At 33.6% G+C, this 23,429-nt stretch overlaps 1 protein-coding gene across 1 annotated transcript in view; it reads left to right on the top strand.

Annotated features, from left to right (window-relative positions):
- The window catches only part of FSIP2 (fibrous sheath interacting protein 2), a 101,080-nt gene that overhangs the window by 20,600 nt on the left and 57,051 nt on the right, over positions 1-23,429 (top strand). The window contains exons 10-13 of the mRNA XM_031651393.1: positions 3,957-4,066; positions 4,928-4,973; positions 6,135-6,241; positions 7,513-7,576. Of these exons, the coding sequence (XP_031507253.1) occupies positions 3,957-4,066; positions 4,928-4,973; positions 6,135-6,241; positions 7,513-7,576 (327 nt within the window). The remainder of the gene's footprint in view (positions 1-3,956; positions 4,067-4,927; positions 4,974-6,134; positions 6,242-7,512; positions 7,577-23,429) is intronic.

Consider the following 23,429-nt stretch of genomic DNA (forward strand, 5'->3'; position numbering starts at 1 on the left):
TTCTGCCTCAGAATCACCGAGGTTCAGTTAATTTGACTCCAAAGTTCATGGGTACCATTTTTAAAGTTCAGCTTTTACAACATACCAAAGGATTATTTACAACTGGCAAATTTATGGCAATACCAGCTCTACATCTTATACTGCAAGTAGACAACAAACTGAATTATTAATTTCTAAAGCAGTTATCTCAAGCAAAGTGATCCTGTAAAAATCTAGTGTTGAATGCATTCCAGACTGATCTTACTGTTGTCAAAGAATCTCAGTGACATTTCAGGAAAGGATGGTCAATGGAAAATACTGTTTTTAGCCTCACTGCGATACCAGTTTATTGTGACAATTGTCTGGAGAACAGACCTGTAAATTTAATTAAGCATGGTTGGGAGAAATATCCTATTAAAAGATGAAATGTAAAGTAATGTGATTCATATCAGAATTGGGTGGAGCAGGTTATGTATATCTACTCTCCAGTCTCAGTGAAGGGTATGTGAGTCATTGTAGTCTTTTTGTGAATTTTAAAAATACACAGTAGTGCCATCACAGGTCATCATATGTTTTTAGAGGTGCTCCTCTTTCCCATTCACCATAATCAGGTCTTCCTGGTTTCCATTTCATCATTGAGTCATGAGTGTAAACTCTGTGCAGTGTCACATCCTCTATACTCTTATGAGAAATTTGCCCCACGCGGTTTTGGAGCTGGTGATTCTCCAAGCAGAGTTCAAAGTGAATTTCCTGCTCCAGCTTCTTAGCTTGTCTGTGTATTTTTTTCATTCCTAGAAAAGATCTCAAGGCATTTATTTTGGTTTTTAAATTACCCTAAAGCAAAATGGAACATTTTTACAATTACATGTATAAACACATGTACAGATTTGTGTAACCACTGTCACAATCACATGTAGAAGAGTCCAGCATTCCAAAAATCTCCCTCATGTTGTTTATTTGTTTATTTGCAGTCACACCCTCCTTCCTCCAACTAATACTCCCAAATTACCTCTGGTATTATTAGTTATGTTACCTCTGGGATTATTATCAAATAGTAATATGTTCTCCTGACTATAGTTCATTTTCTGTTGGAGAATGTCATATAAATGGAATCATACATTATGTAACTTTATAAAAATATCTTCTTTTACTCAGCATAATGCCTCTGAAATTCATTCAAGTTATAGCATGTGTCAATGGTTTGTTCCTTTCCATTGTATGGATGCACCAGAGTTCGTTTTTTTCATTCTTTAATTGAAAGAAATTTGAAATTTTGGATTGTTTTCATGTTTGGGTGATTATGTATAGAATGACTAGAAGTACAGTTGATGTTTGAACATCAAGGGGTGAGAGTTGAAGCACGGACCCACTGCACAGTAAAAAAAATTACATTTAACTTTTGACTCCCCAGAAACTTACTAACAGCCCACCGTTGACCTTACTGAAAACATAAACTGTCGAGTAACACATATTATGTATGTTATCTGTATTATATACTGTAATCTTACAATAAACTATAGTGTTATTAAATTGAAAAAGTCATAGGAAGAGAAAATGTAATGTATTTACTATTTATTAAGTGAAAATGGATCATGGTTTAGGTCTTCATCTTCATTGTCTTCATGTTGTAACACCTCTGGCCAGTGGAAGCGCCTTTGTTATAACTCTAGAGGTATTTTTGGCGTAACCCTAGTGGTTGTTGATAGCTTCCTTGCTACCTGAGAAGACAGGAAGATCCTAGCTTATCTTGTACAAATCTAGTTGCTTTGGCAACTTTGGAAATATAAAGTGATCATCAATAGCTGGGCCTATTTCTAAACATTCTCTTCCATTCTATTGATGTATTTATCTGTCTTTATGCAAATACCTCAATTTTCTTCATTATTGTGGCTTTATAATAAGTTTTGAAATTCAGTAGTTTGAGTTATCCAATGTTAGTTGTTATACTAGGTTGACTTGGTTATTCTAGAGCCTTTGCATTTCTATACAGATTTTAAAAACAGCTTGCCAACTTTTACAAAATACCTTGCTGCGATTTTGTTGGGATTCACTTTTCCTTTATTTCTCTCTGTCCAGTACAATGTTGAACAGCAATAGTGATTGTGTATATCTTAATATTGTTCTAAAACATAAGGGAAGGTGATGCATATGAATTAGGATATTAGCTCTAGATATTTAAACATAGCCTTTGTTAGAAAAAGACATCCCCTTTTTTCTTAGTTCACTAAGTTTTATCATGAATGGGTGTTGAATTGTATCATATTTTTTCTGTGTCTTTGACGTAATCACATGAATCTGCTCCTTTTTTCTCTTTATATTATATATTACTTTGATTTTTGAATGAATCAAATTACTTTTGATTTTCTTCATTCCTTGGATAAACCCTACTTATTCATAATGCATTATCTTTATTACATATTATAATATGTAATATTATTAACATAATATTTTAACATACTTATATTTATTAAAATTATATTATGCATAAATATATATTCACATATATTTATATTACTTTATAGTATATGATATATAAGATATAATTATAGTTATAAAAATTATAATTTACTATATTATATAATTATGATTACTATAATAACGTAATGGTCAGTATATTATTAATAATATTGTTATATATTATATTATATATTATTCACGATATTTATTATTTGTTTTGTTTGTAATTTTTGCATGTTTGCTCATGGGGGAGTTGAACAAATTTTTAATTTATTATAATGCCTTGTAATGATATTTTCTATCAAAGTGATTCTGATGTCAAAGTATAAGATAGAAAATGTTCACTCTTCTTCAATTTCCTGGGAGAGTTTGTGTAGAATTAGCATAATTTCTTGTTTAAATATTTAGCACAATTCACAGGTGAAGTCTCTTGAGTCTGGAGCTTTTTTGTGGAAAGGTTTAAACCTCGTATTCAATTTCTTTGCTACAGGACTCTTCATATTATCTATTTATTTGTGATGAGACATGATCATTTGGATTTTTCAGATAATTTGTTCCTTGTATATATTTTCAAATTTATTGGCATACATTTTTAATGTAGTTCTTTATTATTTCATTTAGTAGTTATTTGTAGATTCTATTTTGCTGATTTGTGGCCTTATTTTTTTCAGCTTATTATTTACTAAATATCTTAATGAGCCAGTTTTTTATTTCATTCTTTCTCTCTTTTTTTATGTTTTTTAAAAATTTTACTTTGATCTTCATTTTTCTGCTTACTAAGTTTTGGCAAGGATGTGAAAGAACCGAAACTCTGATGCACTGCTGATTGATATGTAAAATGGTATAACCACTTTGAAAAACTGGTTTGGCTTTTTATTTTAGTTAAACCTGTTTTTACCATGTGACCAGTCATTCAGCTACTAGGTATTACCCAGTAAAAATGAAAAAAATGTGTTAACACACGACCTGTACGTGAAAGTTCATAGAAATTTATTATTTATAAATTTTATTTATAATAAAATTTATATTTATTTATAATAAAATAATACAAACAAGTAAAATAAATAAATATTTTATTTATTTATAAAAACTGGAAACAATCCAAATGTCCATCAACAAGTAAGTGGATAAAAAATTATAGCATAGCCATACAATAGAATTCTTCTCAGAAATAAAAAAGAAAAACAATACCACTGATATATGCAACAATGTTGTGATAAGTGAAAGAAGCCAGGGAAATATGAAATTCTAGAAAGTGCAAACTAATCTAGAGTTGGTGGTATATATCAGTGTTATTGGAGTATGAGAACAGAGAGATGGATAGATTACAAAGTTTCATGAGAAAACTTCCACGGATAATAGAAATGTTATCTTGAATGCAGTGATGGTTTCACGGTTGGATACGTATTTCAAAGTCAACTAGATAATTAAATAGGTACAATTTATTGTACTTTGATTGTACTTCCCTAAAGTTGCTAAAAAAACAACTATAGAGTTTCTCTCTCTTTTTTTACTTTTAGGGCATACAGCAAATGCTGCTCATCAAAATAGTTCAAATAATTTTACGAAAAAAACCTCAACTTCTGTTGTTTATCAGGCAGATGTACAGGATAATGGTATAAATCAAAAGGTATACAATTATGCTTTACAGTTTGGTGTTGTATTTATTAATTTATCTACTTAACTTTTATTTCTATGAACTCTCTCCTTCAGCAGCATAGTACTGATTGTTTAGGGATATTGAGTTTTATTCATGAAACCTGATCCATTTTCCTGGCTTTAAAGTGTTGAGTTAGCTTCGTGCTAAACGCACTATGGATTTTAGCGGAAATAACCCAAACAAATATTTGGCAGTAATATTAATAATGACAGCTTGCATTTATTGATCATATACTATTGACCAGGTGTTGTACTAAGCTAGAATGAAGGAAAACAATAATTGGGTAACGTAAGATAAATATAAGAAGTTGGGTAATACAAGATAAAAAGAAGAATAAGACATAATTGCTCCTCTAAAAGACTCATTGTCTAGTGAGGCAACAGACACAGAAAAATACTATTCCAATAAAATTATCCTGGAATGATGAAATTTAGTTTGATTCTAAACAGTGTTTTTAATAAGCATTACACTGGTTTTGACTGGGTGTGAATGGATTAGATTGGATTTTTCTGAGACAAACTGAATGAGTCTAAAGTTTTTAGAACCAACCATACATGTATTACCATGCCTTTAGGCAAAATAGGGAAGATTGGGGAAGTAGGTTTATACATTACTACATATTGAACTCAATTTTGGACTAGTTAAATTTGAGATTATATGAAAGGTATCCTAGGAGGTTGACGATATGTATTGTACCTAAACAGTTTTTATGAGTTACAAGATAAAAGAGGGAAAACATCTGTATTCATTGGTTAATTGATAGAAGGCAGAGTCTTTTTTGGAAGTACAGTTACTAATGTAATTTTTTCTCTTTAATGTGGTACCATGTAGAGAGATGGGATGGTATCTAAAAACTCAATTATTTTCGATGATAAAGGTAAGAAAATACACAATAGTTATAATTTTTCTGTTATTAAGTATGCAGTTACAGTTTTATTATATATTTTAAGTTGTTTTATCTGACTATAAAATATGCTTATTCTAAAAAATTAAGGCTGATATAAATTTTTTATGAATATAGATATTGTAATTAGTCCATATATTTGAGTGATTGCTGGATGAGTGTGCCTTTTGGAATTTGCAAAGTGTGGAAAAGATAGGGTCCCTGCTGTGGCCATTTGTACTTACAGATAAAGATGCTGGCATACTGGCTTCAGGAGACTGGAATACAGAGAACTGTCTCCAAGATTGTTTCCATATTTCACTGCCATTAATTTCTAACAAATGATACATTTTGTTTCCCATTTCTCTTTAAATGAAATATTCATTACCCAATATCTGTGTGCCTTGTTATGTTTATGCAAGTCACTAAATATACTCACATGCATATCTGACATATGCATACGGAAAACATGAGACATCTTCCTCCAGTGGCTAAGGATCACCTCAAATTTAATACGAAGCTCAATAATCATCCTTTTCCTGACCCTTTTATTTCACCCAGGCACAAAATCTAAGTTGCCTTGGACTCTTCCTCTTATATTTTGCACCTGAAAGTTCACACTTTCTGTCTACTCTACTTCCTTAATTTATTTTGATCTTCACTTTTTTCCATTTCCGTTGCTCCTACCCTTGTTTTCTCCATTCTTCACTATTGCAGTAACCTTCCTCCAATTTTATCTTCCTCTTGTTAACTCACTATACATTTTTCTATGAAACAATCTTCCTAAATCACAGCTTTGCTTATTTCACTATCCAAATGATTTTTCATTGCCTAATTACTGAAATGCAAACAGTTAATTCTAGCAGTGGGCTGTGGTTATAGCAGAAGATTAAGCTGGCATAAAGCATTACATAAGGATTTCAGGCTTGTCTTTGAAGGCAATGGGAACCACTGGAAATTTGTAGGCAGTAAACATCAAAAAAGTTATGTTATTTTTGGAGAATTTCCTTGACTCAAATAAATCCCTGATTGTGTCAATTCTAGTCACTGTGGCAGCTGAGCAGGGAGAATGTTGGAGTAATGCCGTAATTAATATTAACCCTTGTCCCAGCAGTATCAGCTTCTCATATTTAAAGTTATCTCTTCTTTCTCTAGGAGGTATAAATATTTCAGGCCAAGGTTCAATTATTTCAGCTCAGATGTCACCCACAAGAAGTTTTTCCAGAGTTTCACAGGCATTTTTGGATCCTTCAAAAGAAGAGGTATGTAACTGTTCTTTTACCTCAAATACAAACATAATAAAAGGGATATGATCTTATGGTCATAACTGGTATAAAATGTCATGATTTATGTAACCATACAAAACAACTTTATTCCCTGAAATTAGTCGTACAGTAATAACATTTTAATAGCCCTTGAACAGTCTGCTTAAATGTAAGCTACAAGATGTTAGTTCATGGTACATATCTGCAGCTTTTAGAGGAGGTATAAAGTTGGACTTCGTTGACTGGGCTTGTACAGTAATGATTTAGTACTTTTTGACCAGAGATCAGTTACCTGCTGTTTGAGAGATACCAGCAAAGATTCTGGGTATAGGTTTTGTACATGAAATAGATTTTCTCTGTGGGTTGCCAACTTGTTATAGGAATCAAATATGTATCCTTTGTTTAATTATTAGTATAGTATTAACTAGCTCAGCTGCCCTAGGGAGTTAATGTGGTTTGAAATAGATTTCAATAAACTAGAAATTTACTAAATTATTTTTAAAATAATTCTTCATAACTAGGGTAGAAAGTGACATCATTTTCCATCTCCTAGAATGCATAATAATTGGGACACTAAATTATGTATAACTCCTAAAATGTAGTATGTTTACCACAATGGGCTTTTCTGTAGTGCAGTTTTATAATAAACATTTGACAAATGTACATCAGACTTAGTTCACTGTTCTACTATATCAATAGCCACATTAAATATGCTAAGAGTCACAAAACTTTTAACAGCTTTGACATTGGGCATCATATTCGCCAAAATATTATAAAGACTATGCCCTTAACTTAAAAAAAACTCCTTTAAAAACAGTCTCTAAATTTTATTACTGGCCTTTTTAGGGTAACGTGTGCACTAATGACATTGCCATCCATATTAAATCTTAGATTACCATCTGTATTAAATCTTAGATGTGTTAGATGAAAGTACAACTATATGCTAAATCCCAAAGTCTCAGCAAATTACCATATGTGTAGGTGGTTTTAAGTACAACTTTTGATACAACTATGAGCTTTGAATTCTATAAATAATACCTGTAATATAATACATATTAATAACATATTAATACATATTATACATACAGTACATATTAATACCTATTAATAACATAATAAAAACATGTGCATTTCTTATAAATTGACATTAAAGAGAAATTCTCAAAATCTTAAATTTCTGTACTATAAATATAGAAATAATAGTTGATGTTTGAGTCCTAAAAATTTTTTTTATGGATCTATTTGTTTTGCTGTTGTGAATTATGTAGAAGGAGACAAATGCTGATTGGGATGGAAGACCAACCAAGAGATCAAGCTATCTCTGCGAATCAGGTAAATATCAGCAGTAATTATTGAGTAAATCTTGCATTCTATTTGTTCTTTCAACTAACATTTATTGAGTTTTTGCTTCATGTTAGATATGGTGCTAAGTTTTAACCATTCAAGGAAAAATGGCACAATTTTTGCTCAGGGCTCTTACAGTATACTTAGAAAGATAGTCATGGCCCAGTGTGATAAGAGCAACAAAGGAAGTGGGTATGTGTATAAGCTGGGAAAGTTATGGGAAAGAGAATGCATAGGCCTATCTAGGGTAATCACAGAAGCCTTTATAATTTAGAAAGACTGTGTTGAGACATGAAGGATCAGAAGGAATTTCCTATTTTCTTTTTGTTATTTTTATTGTTAGTACTAATGTTAACAACCAAAATTTGAAAAAAAAATTGAAGTCATTGTACTCATATCCTTATACTTACTGTTTTCTGCTTTTACAGCAGCTTCTATCCCATACCACAACTTTATTAAGGTATAGTGGATAATTTAAAATTGTATATATTGACGGTACAGATGGTCCCTAACTTGTAATGGTTCAATTTAGGGTTTTTCAACTTTACTGTCTGTTTATTGGGGTATTAAATGCATTCTCAGCTTACAATGTTTTTGACTCACAATTGGCTAATCAAGATGTAACACCATCCTAAGACAAAGAGAATCATATACAACTTGACATGTGTATACACAGTGAAATATTCACCACAAGCAAGCTAATTAACATATCCTCACTTCATATAGTTACTATTTGTGTGTGGTGGTGGAAGAACACTTACGAGCTACTATCTTAGCAGTTTTTAGTGACACAATATTGTTAACTATACTCACATTGTTGTACATTAGATCTTCCACACTTATTTATCTTATGTATCCTCCTCCCCATAACTCCTGGTAACCACCATTCTATTCCCTGTTCCTATGACCCTGACATTTTTATATTACACATATAAATCATGCCGTTTTTGTCTTTCTGCATTTGGCTTATTCCACTTAGCATGATGTTCTCCAAGTTCTTTGATGTTGTCACAAATGGCAGGATTTCCTTTGTCTGAAAGGCTAAATAGTATTGTATCTTTCTATCTGTCTGTCTGTGTATCTGTGTTTATTTATATATCTACTTAGACAGATAGATCTGTCTCTTGGTATATATCAGATCTTCTTTATCCCCTCATCTGTTGATATACATTTGTTTCTATATATTAGCTATTGTGAATAATGCTGCAGTAAACACAGGAGTGCAGATATCTCTTCAACATACTGATTTCATTTCCTTTGGATATGTACCCAGAAGTCGAATTGCTAGATCATAAGGTAATTGTTGAGGAACCTTCATACTGTTTTCCACAATGTCTGTACAAATTTACGTTTCTACCAACAATATGCAAGGATTTGTTTTTCTTCATAATCTTGCCAACGCTTGTTGTCTTTTACATTTTTGATAATAGGCATTCTAAGAGATGTGAAGTGGTATATCATTGTGGTTTTGATTGTATGTCCCTGAGATTAGTCATGTTGAGCATCCTTTCATATACTTTTTGATTATTTCCATGCCTTTGTTTGATAAATGTATTTAAGTCTGTTCATGTATTTTGCTCATTATTTTTAATATATATTATTTTACTATTGAGTTGTTTCAGTTTTTTATATACTTGGGATAACAACGCCTTATCAGATATGTGGTTTACAGATATTTTATACAATTCTGTAGGTTGCTTTCTCACTCTGTTGATTGTTTTACAGCAATGCCAAAACTTTTACATTTGATGCAATCTCGTTTTTCTATTTTTGCTTTTATTGCCTATGCTTTTAGTGCCATACCCAAACATTTATTGCCTAGATCAACATCAAGAAGATTTGTATGTTTTCTCTTATAGTTTTATGCCTTAAGGCCTTACGTTTATATCTTTAATTCATTTTTTGTTGTTTTTTGTATATGATGTGAGGTAAGGGTCCAATTTAATTCTTCTGCCTGTGAACATACCATTTTCTCAACAATATTTATTGAAAAAAATTATCTTTCCCTATTGTTTCTTTTTTATGTTATTTTTAATTGGCATACAGTTGTTTTCTATGTTTATGTTGTTTTATTTTATTTTTAATGGGCAAATAGTTATTTTCTTTATTAAGAAAATCTTTTATTTTAGGCTGAGTGGTACATGTGCAGGTTTGTTTTACAGATAAACTTATGTCATGAGGGTTTGTTGTACAGATCATTTCATCACCCTGGTACTAAGCCTAGTACTAGTACTCAATCATTATTTTTTCTGATCCTCTCCCTCCTCCCACCCTCTACCACAGTGTGGCCTCAGTGTCCTTGTTCTCCTCTTTGTGTCCATGTGTTCTCATCGTTTAGTTTCCACTTATAAGTGATAACACGTGGATTTTGTTTTCTGTTCCTGTGTTAGTTTGCTAAGGAAAATGGCCTCCAGCTCCATCCATGTTCCTGCAAAAGACATGATCTAATTCTTTTCTGTGTCTGCATAGTATTCCATGGTGTATATATGCCATATTTTAAAAAATCTAGTCTACCATTAATGAACATTTAGGTTGATTCCATGCCTTTGCTATTGTGAGTAATTTGCTGCAATGAACATACACATGCATGTGTCTTTATGATAGAATGGTGTATGTTCCTTTGGATATATAGCCAGTAATGAGATTGCAGGGTCAAATAGTAGTTCTGTTTTTAGCTCTTTGATGAATCATCACACTACTTTCCACAGTGATTGAATTAATTTACAATCCCACCAACAATGTATAAATGTTCCCTTTTCTCTGCAACATTGCCAGCATCTGTTATTTTTTCTTTTTAATACTAACCATCCTGACTGCTGCAAGATGGTATCTCATTGTGATTTTGATTTGCATTTATCTAATGATCAGTGATATTGAGCTTTTAAAATATGCTGCTGACTGCATGTTTATCTTCTTTTGAAAAGTGTCTGTTCATATCCTTTGCCCTCTTTTTAATGGGATCGGTTTTTTTCTTGTAAATTTGTTTAAGTTACTTACAAATGCTGAATATTAGACTCTTGCCACATGCATAGTTTGCAAATATTTTTTCCCATTTTGTAGGTTGTTTGTTTACTGTGCTACTAGTTTCTTTTGCTGTGCAGAAGCTCTTTAGTTTCAGTAGACCCCATTTGTCAATTTTTGCCTTTGTTGCAATTGGTTTTGGCATCTTCCTCATGAAACCTTCGCCAGTTCCTGTGTCCAGAATGGTATTGCCTCCATTGTCTTCCATAGTTTTAATAAATCGGGTTTTACATTTCAGTCTTTAATCCATCTTGTGCTGATTTCTGTATAGGAGGGGCCCAGTTTCGATCTGCATACGGCTAGCCAGTTATTCCAGAACCATTTATTGAATAGGGAATCCTTTCTCCATTGCTTGTTTTTGTCAGCTTTGTTGAAGATCAGATGGTTGCAGGCCTATGTATCTATTTTTGTACCAATACCATGCTGATTTGGTTACTGTAGACCTGTAGTATAGTTTGAAGTCAGGTAGCTTGATGCCTCCTGCTTTGTTCTTTTTGTTTAGGATTGCCTTGGCTATTCAGGCTCTCTCTCTCTTTTTTTTTTTTTTTTTGGTTCCATGTAAATTTTAAAATAATGTTTTCTTGTTCTGTGAAGAATGCCATTGGTAGTTTGATAGGAATGGCATTGAATCTGTAAATTGCTTTGGGCAGCATGGTCATTTTGACAATATTAATTCTTCCTATCTCTGAGCATAGTATCTTTTTCTATTTGTTTGTATCATCTCTGGTTTCTTTGAGCAGTGTTTTGTAATTCTCAGTGAAGAGATCTTGCACCTCCCTGGTTAGTGGTATTTCTTCAGTATCCTCATTCATTTTGTGGCTGTTGTGAATGACATTGCATTCCTGATTTGACTTCTGACAGGCTGTACATGCATGGTACCAGCATTGCTTCTGCTAAGGGTCTCAGGAAGCTTCCACTCATGGCAGAAGGTGAAGGGGAAGCAGGCTTATCACATGGTGAGAAAGCAGCAGTGGGTGGGTGCCACGCTTTTAATCTGAACTCAGAGTGAGAACTCACTGTTTATTATGAAGTGGGCACAAAATCATTTATGGGGAATCCATTCCCATGACCAAAACACCTCCCATCAGGCCCCACCTCCAATATCAGGGATTATACTTCAACATGAAATATTGAGGGGACAAAACATCCAAACCATATCATTCTGCCACTGGCCACCAAATCTCATGTATGTTTTATATTGCAAAATACAATCATCCCTTCCCAATAGTCCCCCCAAATCTTAACTTATTCCAGCATTAATTCAATAAAAAGTCCAAGGTCCAAAATTTCATTTGAGACTTAAGGTATGTTGCCTTCACTTATGAGCTTGTGAGTTCAAAAACATGTTATTACTCCCAAGATACTACGGTGGTACAGGCATTGGGTAGACATTTCCATTCCAAGAGGGAGAAAACAGCCAAAATAAAGGGGCGACGTGCCCCATGCAAATCTAAAACCTAGCAGTGTCAACATTAAATCTCAAAGCTCCAAAATAATCTCCCTTGATTCCATCTCTCTCATCCTGGGCACACTATAAAAAGGGGGTGGGGTCCCAAGGCATTAGTCATCCCCACTACTGTGGCTTTTCAGGGTGGAGACCCCATGGCTTCTGTCACTGATTTGAGTCTAATGCCTGCTGCTTTTCCATGCTGAGGTGTCAAGCTGTTGGTGGCTGTACCATGCTGGGATCTGGAGCGCAGTGGTCCTATTCCCACAGTTCCACTAGGTAGTGCCCAGTGAGGACTCAGTGTGAGTGCTTCAATCCCACATTTCCCATTGGCACTGCCCTACTAGAGTCTCTCTGCAGGGGCTTCAGTCCTGCAGCAGGTTTCTGCCTGGGCACCCTGCCTTTCTCATATATACTCTGAAATCTATGTGGAGCGGCCAAGCCTCCTTCACTCTTGTATTCTGTAAGCCTGCAGACTAAACAGCACGTAGAACCTGGCAAGGCTTATGCCTTGCAATGTCCACAGTGGCATCCCAAACTGTACCTGGGGCCTTTGAGCTGAGGCTGGAGCTGGAGTGGCCAGGATGTGAGCAGCAGCGTCTTGAGGCTGGGCAGAGGAGCAGGTTCCTGGGTCTGGCCTCTAAAACCATTCTTTCCTCCTAGGTCTCTGGGCCTGTGATGGGAGGGTCTTTCTCAAAGATTTCTGAAATGGCTTCAAGGGCTTTTTTCCATTGTCTTGGTTGTTAACACTTGGCCCCCTTTTAGTCATGCTAATCTCTCTAGTAAGTGATTGGTCCACAACCTGCTTGTATTTCTGTCTTGAAAACACCCTTTCCTTTTCTATCACAAAGACAGTTTGTGAATTTTACAAATTTTTACACTTTGCTTCTTTTTTAAATATAAGTTCCACCTTTAACTCATTTCTTTGCCCCAATATCTGATTATAGGTTGTTAGAAGTAGCCACATCATTTCTTGAATGCTTTGTTGCTTAGAAATTTGTTCTGCCAAATACTCTAAGACATCACTCTTTAAGTTCAACCTTCCATAAATGCCCAGGGCATGGACACAATGCAGTCAAGCTCTTTGCTAAGGCATTGCTTCTAATGAGAGCTTCAGAAAGCTTCCACTCATGGCAGAAGGTGAAGTGGGGGAGCAGGCATATCATTTGGTAAGAAAGCAGAACTCTTTTAAACAGCCAGTTCTCATGTGAACTCAGCACAAGAACTCATTCATTACTGCTGTAAGGAGGGTACCGAGTCATTCATGAGGGATCTGCACCCATGATCCAAACACTTCTTACCAGGCCTCACCTTCAACACTGGGGGATTACATTTCAAACTGATATTTGAAGGGATAAAACATCCAAACCATATCAGTGAGTTTGTACTTTTGTGTGTTTTCATAATGGTGACTATCACTTGAGTTTTGAATTTTTTTGAGCTTATCTTTTATCCCCTCCCTTCCCCTCCACTTCCCTCCTCTCCTCTCCTCTTCTCTTTTTCTTTTCCTTTCTTTTCTTTTCTTTTTGTTTTTTTCCTTTTCTTTTTCAGATCCAGCTCTGTCACCCAGGCTAGAGTGCAGTGGCATGACCTCAGCTCACTGTAATCTCCACATCCTTAACTCAAGCCATCTTCCCACCTCAGCTTCCCAAATAGCTGAGACTACAGACACATGCCACCACACCAGCAAGTTTTTGTATTTTTTTGGTATACAGATTGGGTTTTGTCATGTTGCCCAGGCTGTTCTCAAACTCCTGGGCTCGAAGCAATCCAACTGCCTCAACCTCCCAAAGTGCTGGGATTACAAGCATGATCCAACATGCCAGGCCCAAAGCATTTCTTATAGGACCAGTTTAGTGGTGATGTATTCCCTCGGTATTTGCTTGTTTGGGAAAAACTTTATTTCTCCTTAATTTGTGAAGCTTAATCTTGTTAAATATAGAATTTTTGGCCTGTAGAATTTCTATATTTCTATATTATATATATGTACACACTATGTATGTATGTATGTATGTATGTATGTATGTATGTATGTATGTATTTTCTTTCAAAACTTTGAATATTTTATATCATTCTTTTCTGGCCTGTAAGGTTTCTGCTGAGAAATCTGCTGTTATTCTAATGAGATTTTCTTTGTAAGTGACTAGATGCTTTTCTCTAGCTGATTTTATAATTTATTCTTTCACTTTGACTGTAGTCTGGGACCCCAATTTTAACATATATTAGATCACCTGATACTTTCCTGCAGGTTACTGAGGCTCTCTTAACTACTTATAAATCTTTTAAAAATACACATGCTTCAGTTTGTATAATTTCTAATGCTATGTCTTTGAGATTATTTTATTTGTCTGTAGTGTCAAACCACACCAGTAAGTTTTTAATCTCAGAAAATGAGTTATTTTACAAGTTCTGTTGGCCCTTTTTATATCTTAACATCTCTCCCCCTCATTAAATGTTTCTAAGGTCTATCCTGTTATTTCTGTCATCTCTACTATTTCTCAATCTATTTCTGTTGACTAATATTTTTCCTAGTTATGTCTCTTCTTTTCTTGTTTCTGTCCATGGCTGACATATTTTATTGCATACCAGACAGTTTTATTGCTATGCTATTGTCGAGTTTTGTCTGCTTTCAAAAATTGGAGAATTTTGTTTTAACGGGTTTATGTATGATTGTGATTTTTTAAGGCTTATATTTAAATGTTGTTACGGGACGTATAATGTCAATTTTACTTTATGGATCCTTCAGTTCTCCTAAATGGAGATTAATTTTCTGGAGTCTCTATAAGATGTGCTAGACATTCTACCAAGTCCCTCCTCTCTTACTAGTCAGTTAGGAAATATTTTCCAGTCTTGTGTGAAATTGAGACTTATTCTTTTCACACCTCCACAGTAATATTTTTTTCTACAAGAAGTTGTCGTTTGCCTGGGTATCATACTAGATTGTGCAACTTAATGTAGAGCTAAAATCTCAACAGGGTGCCATTTTAGAAGCATGGACTTCTTCCTGTATATAATGCCATATTTTCCTGGTACTATTCTCCATAGTTTGTAGCTGTCTTAGCTTTTTTAAATCTCTGTATAATTTCTAACTCCTCAAATTAGTTAAGCCACCATAGTATGTTATTGCTTGGAAAGTGTCTTTAGTTAATAATATGTGGTATTTTCAAACTTCACTTTATCTTTATCCCTTTGTGCAGAGAGTACATTATTGTGATTCCTGTTCTCCATATGTAAAAAGATTATTCATATAGTCTAATTTTCTGATTGATTATGGTAAGAAGGCTGGTCAAGTGTCAGTTATTCTATTATGACTGCAAACCATCAAGCAGGATTTTTAACTACTGAAGGAGCTATTATATATGTATTTTTTAACTACATGGTTCAAATTTTTCTGCAATTGTCTCATTTAAGATGTTATAATTTATTTATAAGTAGGCTTGATCTCTTCTTTATCATTCTTTTTCCTGTTTGAAAATAAAGTTGTACTAATTTTGTAAAGAGAATGAGAAAATTTCCACCATTTTATTCCCCAGAATGTTCAATGTAACATTTAATAATCTGTTCTTTAAAGTTTATGTAAAATGTAGCAGTTAATATTTGCATCCTATTAACTGTTTCTCCTTTGCATTTTTATGGTGATTACCCTTTCAAGTTTGCCATCTTTCCTTAGTCAATTTTGTTAGATTGTATTTTGCTAGGAAATTATGAATTAGACTCATTGGCCTAGAGATGCATGTAGTTATTATTTCAATAATTCTAATTTCTCCTAATTTTGTATTTACATTATCTAACACTAACTAGTCTTTTCTTTCTTATTTCCCTCATTAGCAGTTTCAGAAGCAGCTTTCTTCTTCCTTAGCATTTTCAGTTCAGATTTTTAATTCACTATTTGCTTGGGTTTCTTTTTTTAAAATTTTAATGTCTATTTTAGTCCTTTTAAATTATGTTCTCATTCTTTTAACATTTCTTTGAATGAATACACTCTTGAAAAGATTGCACAAATTTGGGTATTTGAAAGGACTCACAAGACTATATTGAGCATACCAACATAAACTATATAGCAAAAGATATTGTGTGACTAGAGAAAGAGAGGACAAGCAAGCATTAAGGGCCCAAGAATCATACAGGCACAACCTCCTCAGAACCTTTATTCACACATGGACACATTTCATTTGTGGATCTATATGGGAAAAAAAAATTGTTTTCTGGAAAGCTCTCAATGTAGTAATTCTTAGTAGGGTGTCTTTATGCCCCAAGCCATGTTGTGTATTTGATTAATCTGAGTGAAAACCATTAGTAAACAAAGCTTACTCTGAAGTTCTCCAGGGACGTTTGGGATCTTAAATTTCAAATCATAAATTGCATGGTCCTAGCTTGTGCAAAAATGAAAAATCAGTTATCTAAACTTCCACAGAGTTAAGGATAGAACACTCCCAGACCATCTGTTAACTCTATCTTCCAAAATTGTGTGTGTTTTTTTTTTTTTTTTTCGTGGATCCTCATTCTCTCACCCAGGCTGGAGTACAGTGGTGCAATCTCGGCTCGCTGCAACCTCTGCCTCCTGGGTTCAAGAGATTCTCCTGCCTCAGCCTCCCGAGTAGCTGGGATTACAGGTGTGTGCCACCATACTCCACTAATTTTTGTATTTTTAGTAGAGATGGAGTTTCTCCATGTTGGCCAGGCTAGTGTCGTATTCCTGACCTCAGGTGATCCACCCACCTCTGCCTCCTAAAGTGTTGGGATTGCAGGCATGAGCCACCTCGCCTGGCCGGGTTTTTGTTTTATTTAAAAATTACATTGTGCCGGGTGCAGTGGTTCATGCCTGTAAACCCAGCACTCTGGGAGGCTGAGACGGGTTCATTGCTTGAGCTCAGCAGTTTGAAACCAGCCTGGGCAAAATGGTGGTACCCTGTCTCTACCAAAAATACAAAAACTTAGCCAGGCATATTGGCACACATCTGTGATCCCAGCTACTTGGAAAGCTGAGGTGGGATAATGACTTGACCTGGGAGGCAGAGGTTGCAGTGAGCCACGATCATGCCAGGGCACTCCAGCCTGGGTGACAGACTGAGACACAATCTCAAAAATTAAATAAAATAAGAAAAAATAGAAATTATATAATAATAATAATAGCTTTCATACTCTATATTTTACTATGAATGTACAACTCAACACTGTACATTTTGATGTCAGTTGTCCTGCTTTTCATTGGTTTATATGTAATTTTTAACTTTCCCTCTTAGAATCCCTTTCAGTGTAACAGTTACCTGGGTGAATATTGCTTTCATTTCTAATTTTGATAACATTCTTATTATTTATTTTTAATTCATTTGAATTGATATCAAAAAATTAAATCTCTGTTGACATTGCTCATTTTGATAACATTTCTATTATTTCTTTTTAATTTATTTGAATTCGTATCAAAAAACATAGGCTTTAAATCTCTTTTCATTGATGTTAAATTTTCTTTATAGCTAAATATGTGATATGATATACGACATTTTTAAGTGTTTTATGAATATACAAAATACGTCTATTTTCTATCTGAGGGATGCAAGATTTTTATTACTATTGTTGTTATCATTATTATTATTATTATTATTATTATTTTGAGACAGAGTCTCACTCTGTTGCCCAGGCTGGAGTGCAGTGGTGCAATCTCGGCTCACCGCAACCTCCGCCTCCTGGGTTCAAGTGACTCCCCTGCCTCAGCCACCCGAGTAGTTGGGATTACATGTACCCACCACCATACCCAACTAATTTTTGTATTTTTAGTACAGACCAGGTTTCGCTATGTTGGTCAGGCTGATCTTGGACTCCTCACCTCAGGTGATCTGCTCACCTCAGCCTCCCAAAGTGCTGTGATTACAGGCGTGAGCCACCGCGCCTGGCCGGGATGCAAGATTCTAATCCACATGTTGGCCAGGCATATGGTCTCTGTTGCAGCTACTCACTCTATCCTAAGGAAATCAGCCAGAGATAATATATAATGAATAGGCGTGGCTATAAATTTTCCATCAGTTTTGCTTCCGAGGATGACCATAACCTCCTCCCTGAAAATAACAGAGTGCTGTAAAGTACAGCTGGAGGAGGTTAGGGGTAGAGAGACCCTCTTTTATTTCTCAGCAGAGGGCTTAATATTTACTAATATATTAATCCTGTCCCCATAACACAGAAATAACTGTGTTTTTTAAAAAAATCAAATGATATCTTCTGCAAATAATAAAATTTAGTTACTTCGTTTGCAATTCTTATAATTGTAGTTTTCTTTGCACTCTTCCCTTTCCTAAGACCTGAAGTGCAATGATTAATAAAGTGGTAAAAGTGGGCTCCTTGTCTTCTTTCTTAGTAAAAAAAAATGTTTAAATAATTTCTCATTAAGTATGATATGTACTGTGATCTTTTGGTAGATAATAATGTTAGGCTAAGAAAGTATCTTTCTACTTCTAATATGCAAAACTTTAGTGGTGAATTTTGACTTTTTAAAATATATTTTATGTGTCTGTTAAGGCTATCATATTTTATTGTTAAAACAGCCACACACCCTTGATTAAATCAGTTTTATCTATCATGTGTTTTTCTTCTTATACATGTGTAGATTAAATTTACTAGTAATTTGTTTAGGATTTTAGCATCTAGGTTCTTGAGAGAGGTTGGGTTGTAATTTTCCTTTCTCATAGTATCCTGATACGGTTTTCATGTCAAGATTACACTAGCTCCATGAGTTAATTATGTTGGCTGCTTTTACTGTTTTATAAACATTTAAAGAGTTGAAATTATATATTCTTTGAATGTTTAGTAGAAGTCACTGTTAAAATAAATAACCTAGTCTTTGTTCTTTTAGTGAGAAAAAGCTAAATTATGAATTCAATTACTTTAGTGATTCAAAATTATTTTTCTTCTTTTTGAGTGTTTTCAGCAAGTAACTTTTTTTCTAAATTTATTTAATTCATATACATTTTCAGATATACTTGCATAAAGTTATAATATATCGTATTTATTTAGATGAGATTATTGAAAGGCAGTATGGCATAGTCACTAAGAGAATGTACTCAGATAGATAGGTTTAATCCACACTCCAGTACTTAAAATGCATGTTAGTTTGGCCAAGTTATTTAATGTCTCTGTTCTTTAGATTTTCCAACTATAAAATAAATATAATAGTAGTAATACATACGATTGTTATGGGAATTCAATGAGTTTATATTTTAAACTTTTTAGAACAGTATGTGAAACTTAGTTGGTGATATGTAACTATGAAAATATAAAATGTATCAAAAAACTTGCCTTATAATACTTCATTTTTTTCTAAATCATGTTTAATATTCAATTTTGTTTATTAGTTTGTACTCATGAGTTAGTTATTAAATTTTGTACTCCTGGGTTAGTTACTCTAAATTTACTTTATTTTTGTTGGTGGTCATTTATAATTTAATTGCATTGTAGACTGAGAGTATGATCTTCATGATACCAACCATAAAGAGGAATCTAGAGCATACTTTCTGGCTTAGCAAACATGATTAATATTTAATCATGTTGAAAACAATGAATATTATTCAATTTGGGATGTAATGTTCTAAATATGTCCATTCAATCAAGATAGTGAATTGTGTATTTCAAATATGTAGCTTATTATATATTCAAATACACATATATACTTTTTACTCCTTGTTCTAAAAATTATTGAAAATAATGAGAGTAGGTTTGAAAACTCGTTAATGTAGCTCTGACCATTTTAAAAATATTTTTGATCTAGTGATTAGACATATCCAAATTTTAGAATCATCATATCTTCCAGGTGAATTGAATATTCCTATCATCATGCAGTGACCTTTACCATAAGTTATGTTTTTTGGCTTAAATTAAATGTGTCTATTATTAATATAGAGACATCAGCTTCTAATCTTAGTGTCTTTATTTGTTTAGATGCCTCTTGTAGACAGTCTACAGCTGGATTTTGCTTTATTTTTAATGTCTTAGCATTTCTGAATTTTAACTGAACACAATCAATTTGTATTTATGTAAATTACAAATCTTTGGAAGTTTTTTACTGCCTTATTTGTGGTTTCTCTTTGTTCTACTTTTTAATATATTTTTATTTATTCTTTATTGCATTCTCTTAGAGTGCTAAATTTAGTTTTTAATCTAGGTTTTTTTTTTTCTGTTTTACAAATTGCATAACATATGTATGTTTCTTTTGGCAATTACCCTAACATTTTGTTTAAATTTTTATGGATACATAAAAGTCAGACATATTTCTGGGGTACATAAGTATTTTGATATAAGCATACAATATATAGTGATAAGTCTGGTTAATTGGGAGATCTGTCACTCAAACATTTGTTATTTCTTTGTGTTGAACACTGTAAATTTACTCTTCTAGTTCTGTTGAAGTATATTTAAAATAAAAGTTAAAGTTGGATAATTTACTTCTAATCATCACTTTGTATCATACTTATTATTGTCCAATAGTTTAAATTTTGACATTTTAAAGGTTTTATCAGTCAAATTACTTTCTTATTACTGTTTTATACAGATTTTATTTATATTTGCCCACCTGTTTACCAGCTTATTTTGTTCTCCACTCATTCCTTCTTGCATTTAATACTTCTTGGGATTATTGCCATTTGTCCTAAAGTACTGCATTCTTTAGAAAGGTCTTTAGTGAATGTATTTTGGGAGTAAATTATCAGATTTTATTTGATAAAATTGTCTTTATCCTTGTATTAGAATATCATTATGTCCAATGATATGAGTAAGTTTCAGGGGATGGTTATTTTTTTTTTTCTTAGCACTTTAAATATAACAGATTTTTAGACTGAGGCACAAGAATAACTTGAACCTGGGAGGCAGAGGTTGCAGTGAGCCAAGAACATGCCACTGCGCTCCAGCCTGGGTGACAGAGTGACACTCTGTCTCAAAAAAAAAAAAAAAAAAAAAAAAAAAAAAATTGTTTTGTGTAATTCTTTTACTTTTTATTCTGTGTAATTATTCCTTTGTAAGTGATTCTTCTGTCCCCCACCTCGGGCTGTTTTTAAGATGTTTTCTTTGTTTTTTCTTTAGTATTATTATTAGGAGCAGTTCTGTACAAGTTTCAGCCATTTTCTCTATCTATTTTGCCGCTCTTCATTTTCATTACTATCTTCTTCTGAGTATTAGACTACCTTCTTGTCTCATGTACTTTAACAACTGTATTTTCCATTTCTCTCACTGCATTTCTGTTAATTTCTTCAAATATGTTCTCCAGTTCACTAATTCTCTCTTTATTTAGTTTTTCTATATAATTTATTATTTCATAAATTAATTGCTTTGTAAAATTGATTGAACTATGGTATATTATATATATATAATACAATTTCTAAATAGTTATTTTTAAATTTGGCTGGACTTCTTATAGGCTGTTTTTCTATTCTTACCCTTTCAAATCCCTTCTTTATATATTTAAACATATAAAGTCCTCTTATTTTATATTTTATATCTGCTAATTCAAATATTTGAAATCTTTGGGGTCTAATTTTAATATATTGTTTTTGTTTCTGTTGAAAGCCATGATTTCTTGTTTTTCTTTTTTTATATTTCTGTGGGGAGTGGGAGGTTGTTATTGACAGAAATTTATTATTGGGGATTCAATAATATTTGGATAGACTATAATTCTCTAAAAGAAATTTACGTATGCTGCTGCCAGTTATCTGTAAGAGCTGTGAACACTGATTCATCTTAAATTAAATTCTCACATGGAGTTTTAGGGACAATACAGTTTCTGTGGATTTGAAACTCAAGGTCATAGAAAACATAATCTGTGATTATGAATTCTTAGCAAATGCTTTTATCTTCTCCTCCTCCTTCTCCACCCCCAGCCAAAAGCCAAGACGTAATTTGTCTGCTTCTTCTGTGGCATGATTTTTTTTTTTTTTTTTTTTTTTTTTTTTTTTTTTTTTTTTTTTTTGTAGATGACTAATTGAAGACGTTGCTCATTGGGATCCTAAACAGATGACCTCCCCACTTACAGTGGTTGGACTTAAGATTTTTCAACTTTAGGATTGTGTAAAAGCGATAAACATTCAATAGACACTGTATTTTAAGTACCTATACAACCATTCTGTTTTTTACTTTCAGTATAGCATTCAATAAATTATATAAGATATTCAACACTTTATTATAAAGTAGGCTTTGTGTTAGCTGATTTTGCCCAACTGAAGCTAATGTAAGTGTTCGGACCAAATTTAAAGTAGGCTAAGTAAAGCTATTATGTTCAGCAGGTTAGGTCTACTAAATGCATTTCCAACTTATTTTCAACTTATGATGGGTTTATTGTGATATCAACCCCATTGTTAAGTCAAGGAGCATCTGTATATTTTTAGGAGCTCTTAGTTTTAATTCCCCATCTTTTGGGGGGCTCAATGTCATGTTTTAAATGCTCTGACCAGACACTAAATTTCCAGATGTGGCCACTGTCCCTAGGGCAGGTATCAGCTTCAGCATTTGTTTACCTCTATAGATTTGTGTTCTCCCATTTGTTTTACCTTCAGAAAGTTCTCCTATCTCTCTGAAAGTTTAGCTATTTTCAACAGTATGGCTTTAATGCTCTATACTGAATTCTAGGCAAAATTAAAGATACTTATTTAGCATATTGTGGGAAACCACAGAAGAGATTTTTTGTATTAAAAACAGTGTTGTCTTCACATTTAATTTTCGGATATGGGCTCCGCCTCTCAGGTTCACACCATTCTCCTGTCTCAGCCTTCCCAGCAGCTGGGACTACAGGCGCACGCCGCCATGCTCTGCTAATTTTTTTTGTATTTTTAGTAGAGACGGGGTTTCACCATGTTGGCCAGGATGGTCTTGATCTCCTGACCTCATGATCCGCCCTCCTGGGCCTCCCAAAGTGCTGGGATTGTCAGTTCCTTTCTTTCTAAAATTGATCACACACCAAAACATGTTAAATACTGAGGATATATGTGGGAAGTCATAATCATGTGTACACAAGAGTAAACATAATTACTGTGTAGGCATGATGAGTTTTATAATATAAACATGTTTAGAGTGTTTTGAGAGCACTGGGAAGGGTATTTGTTCAGGTAGGTATCAAGGAAGGCCGTCAGGAGTTAACATAAGGTGAATGAGCCCTAAAAGATGAGAAGTTAAAATACAGCACAGGGTGTTTTAGACAAAAGAAACTGCAAAACCACAGTCCACAGAGGCATAAGAAACATGATATATTTAGGGGACTGCAAAATATTCTGTCTCTGGACCATAGCTTAAGTATGAAAGACTAGTCAGAGAAGACACTGAAGAGGTAGATAAGGACATCAGATCTTACAATACAGGTCCTTGCTAAGGACTTTGGACTTCACTGTGGAGAGTCCCTGAAAG

Source organism: Papio anubis, chromosome 10 (genome assembly GCF_008728515.1).
Source record: "Papio anubis isolate 15944 chromosome 10, Panubis1.0, whole genome shotgun sequence".
In the NCBI taxonomy this organism is placed as follows: domain Eukaryota; kingdom Metazoa; phylum Chordata; class Mammalia; order Primates; family Cercopithecidae; genus Papio; species Papio anubis.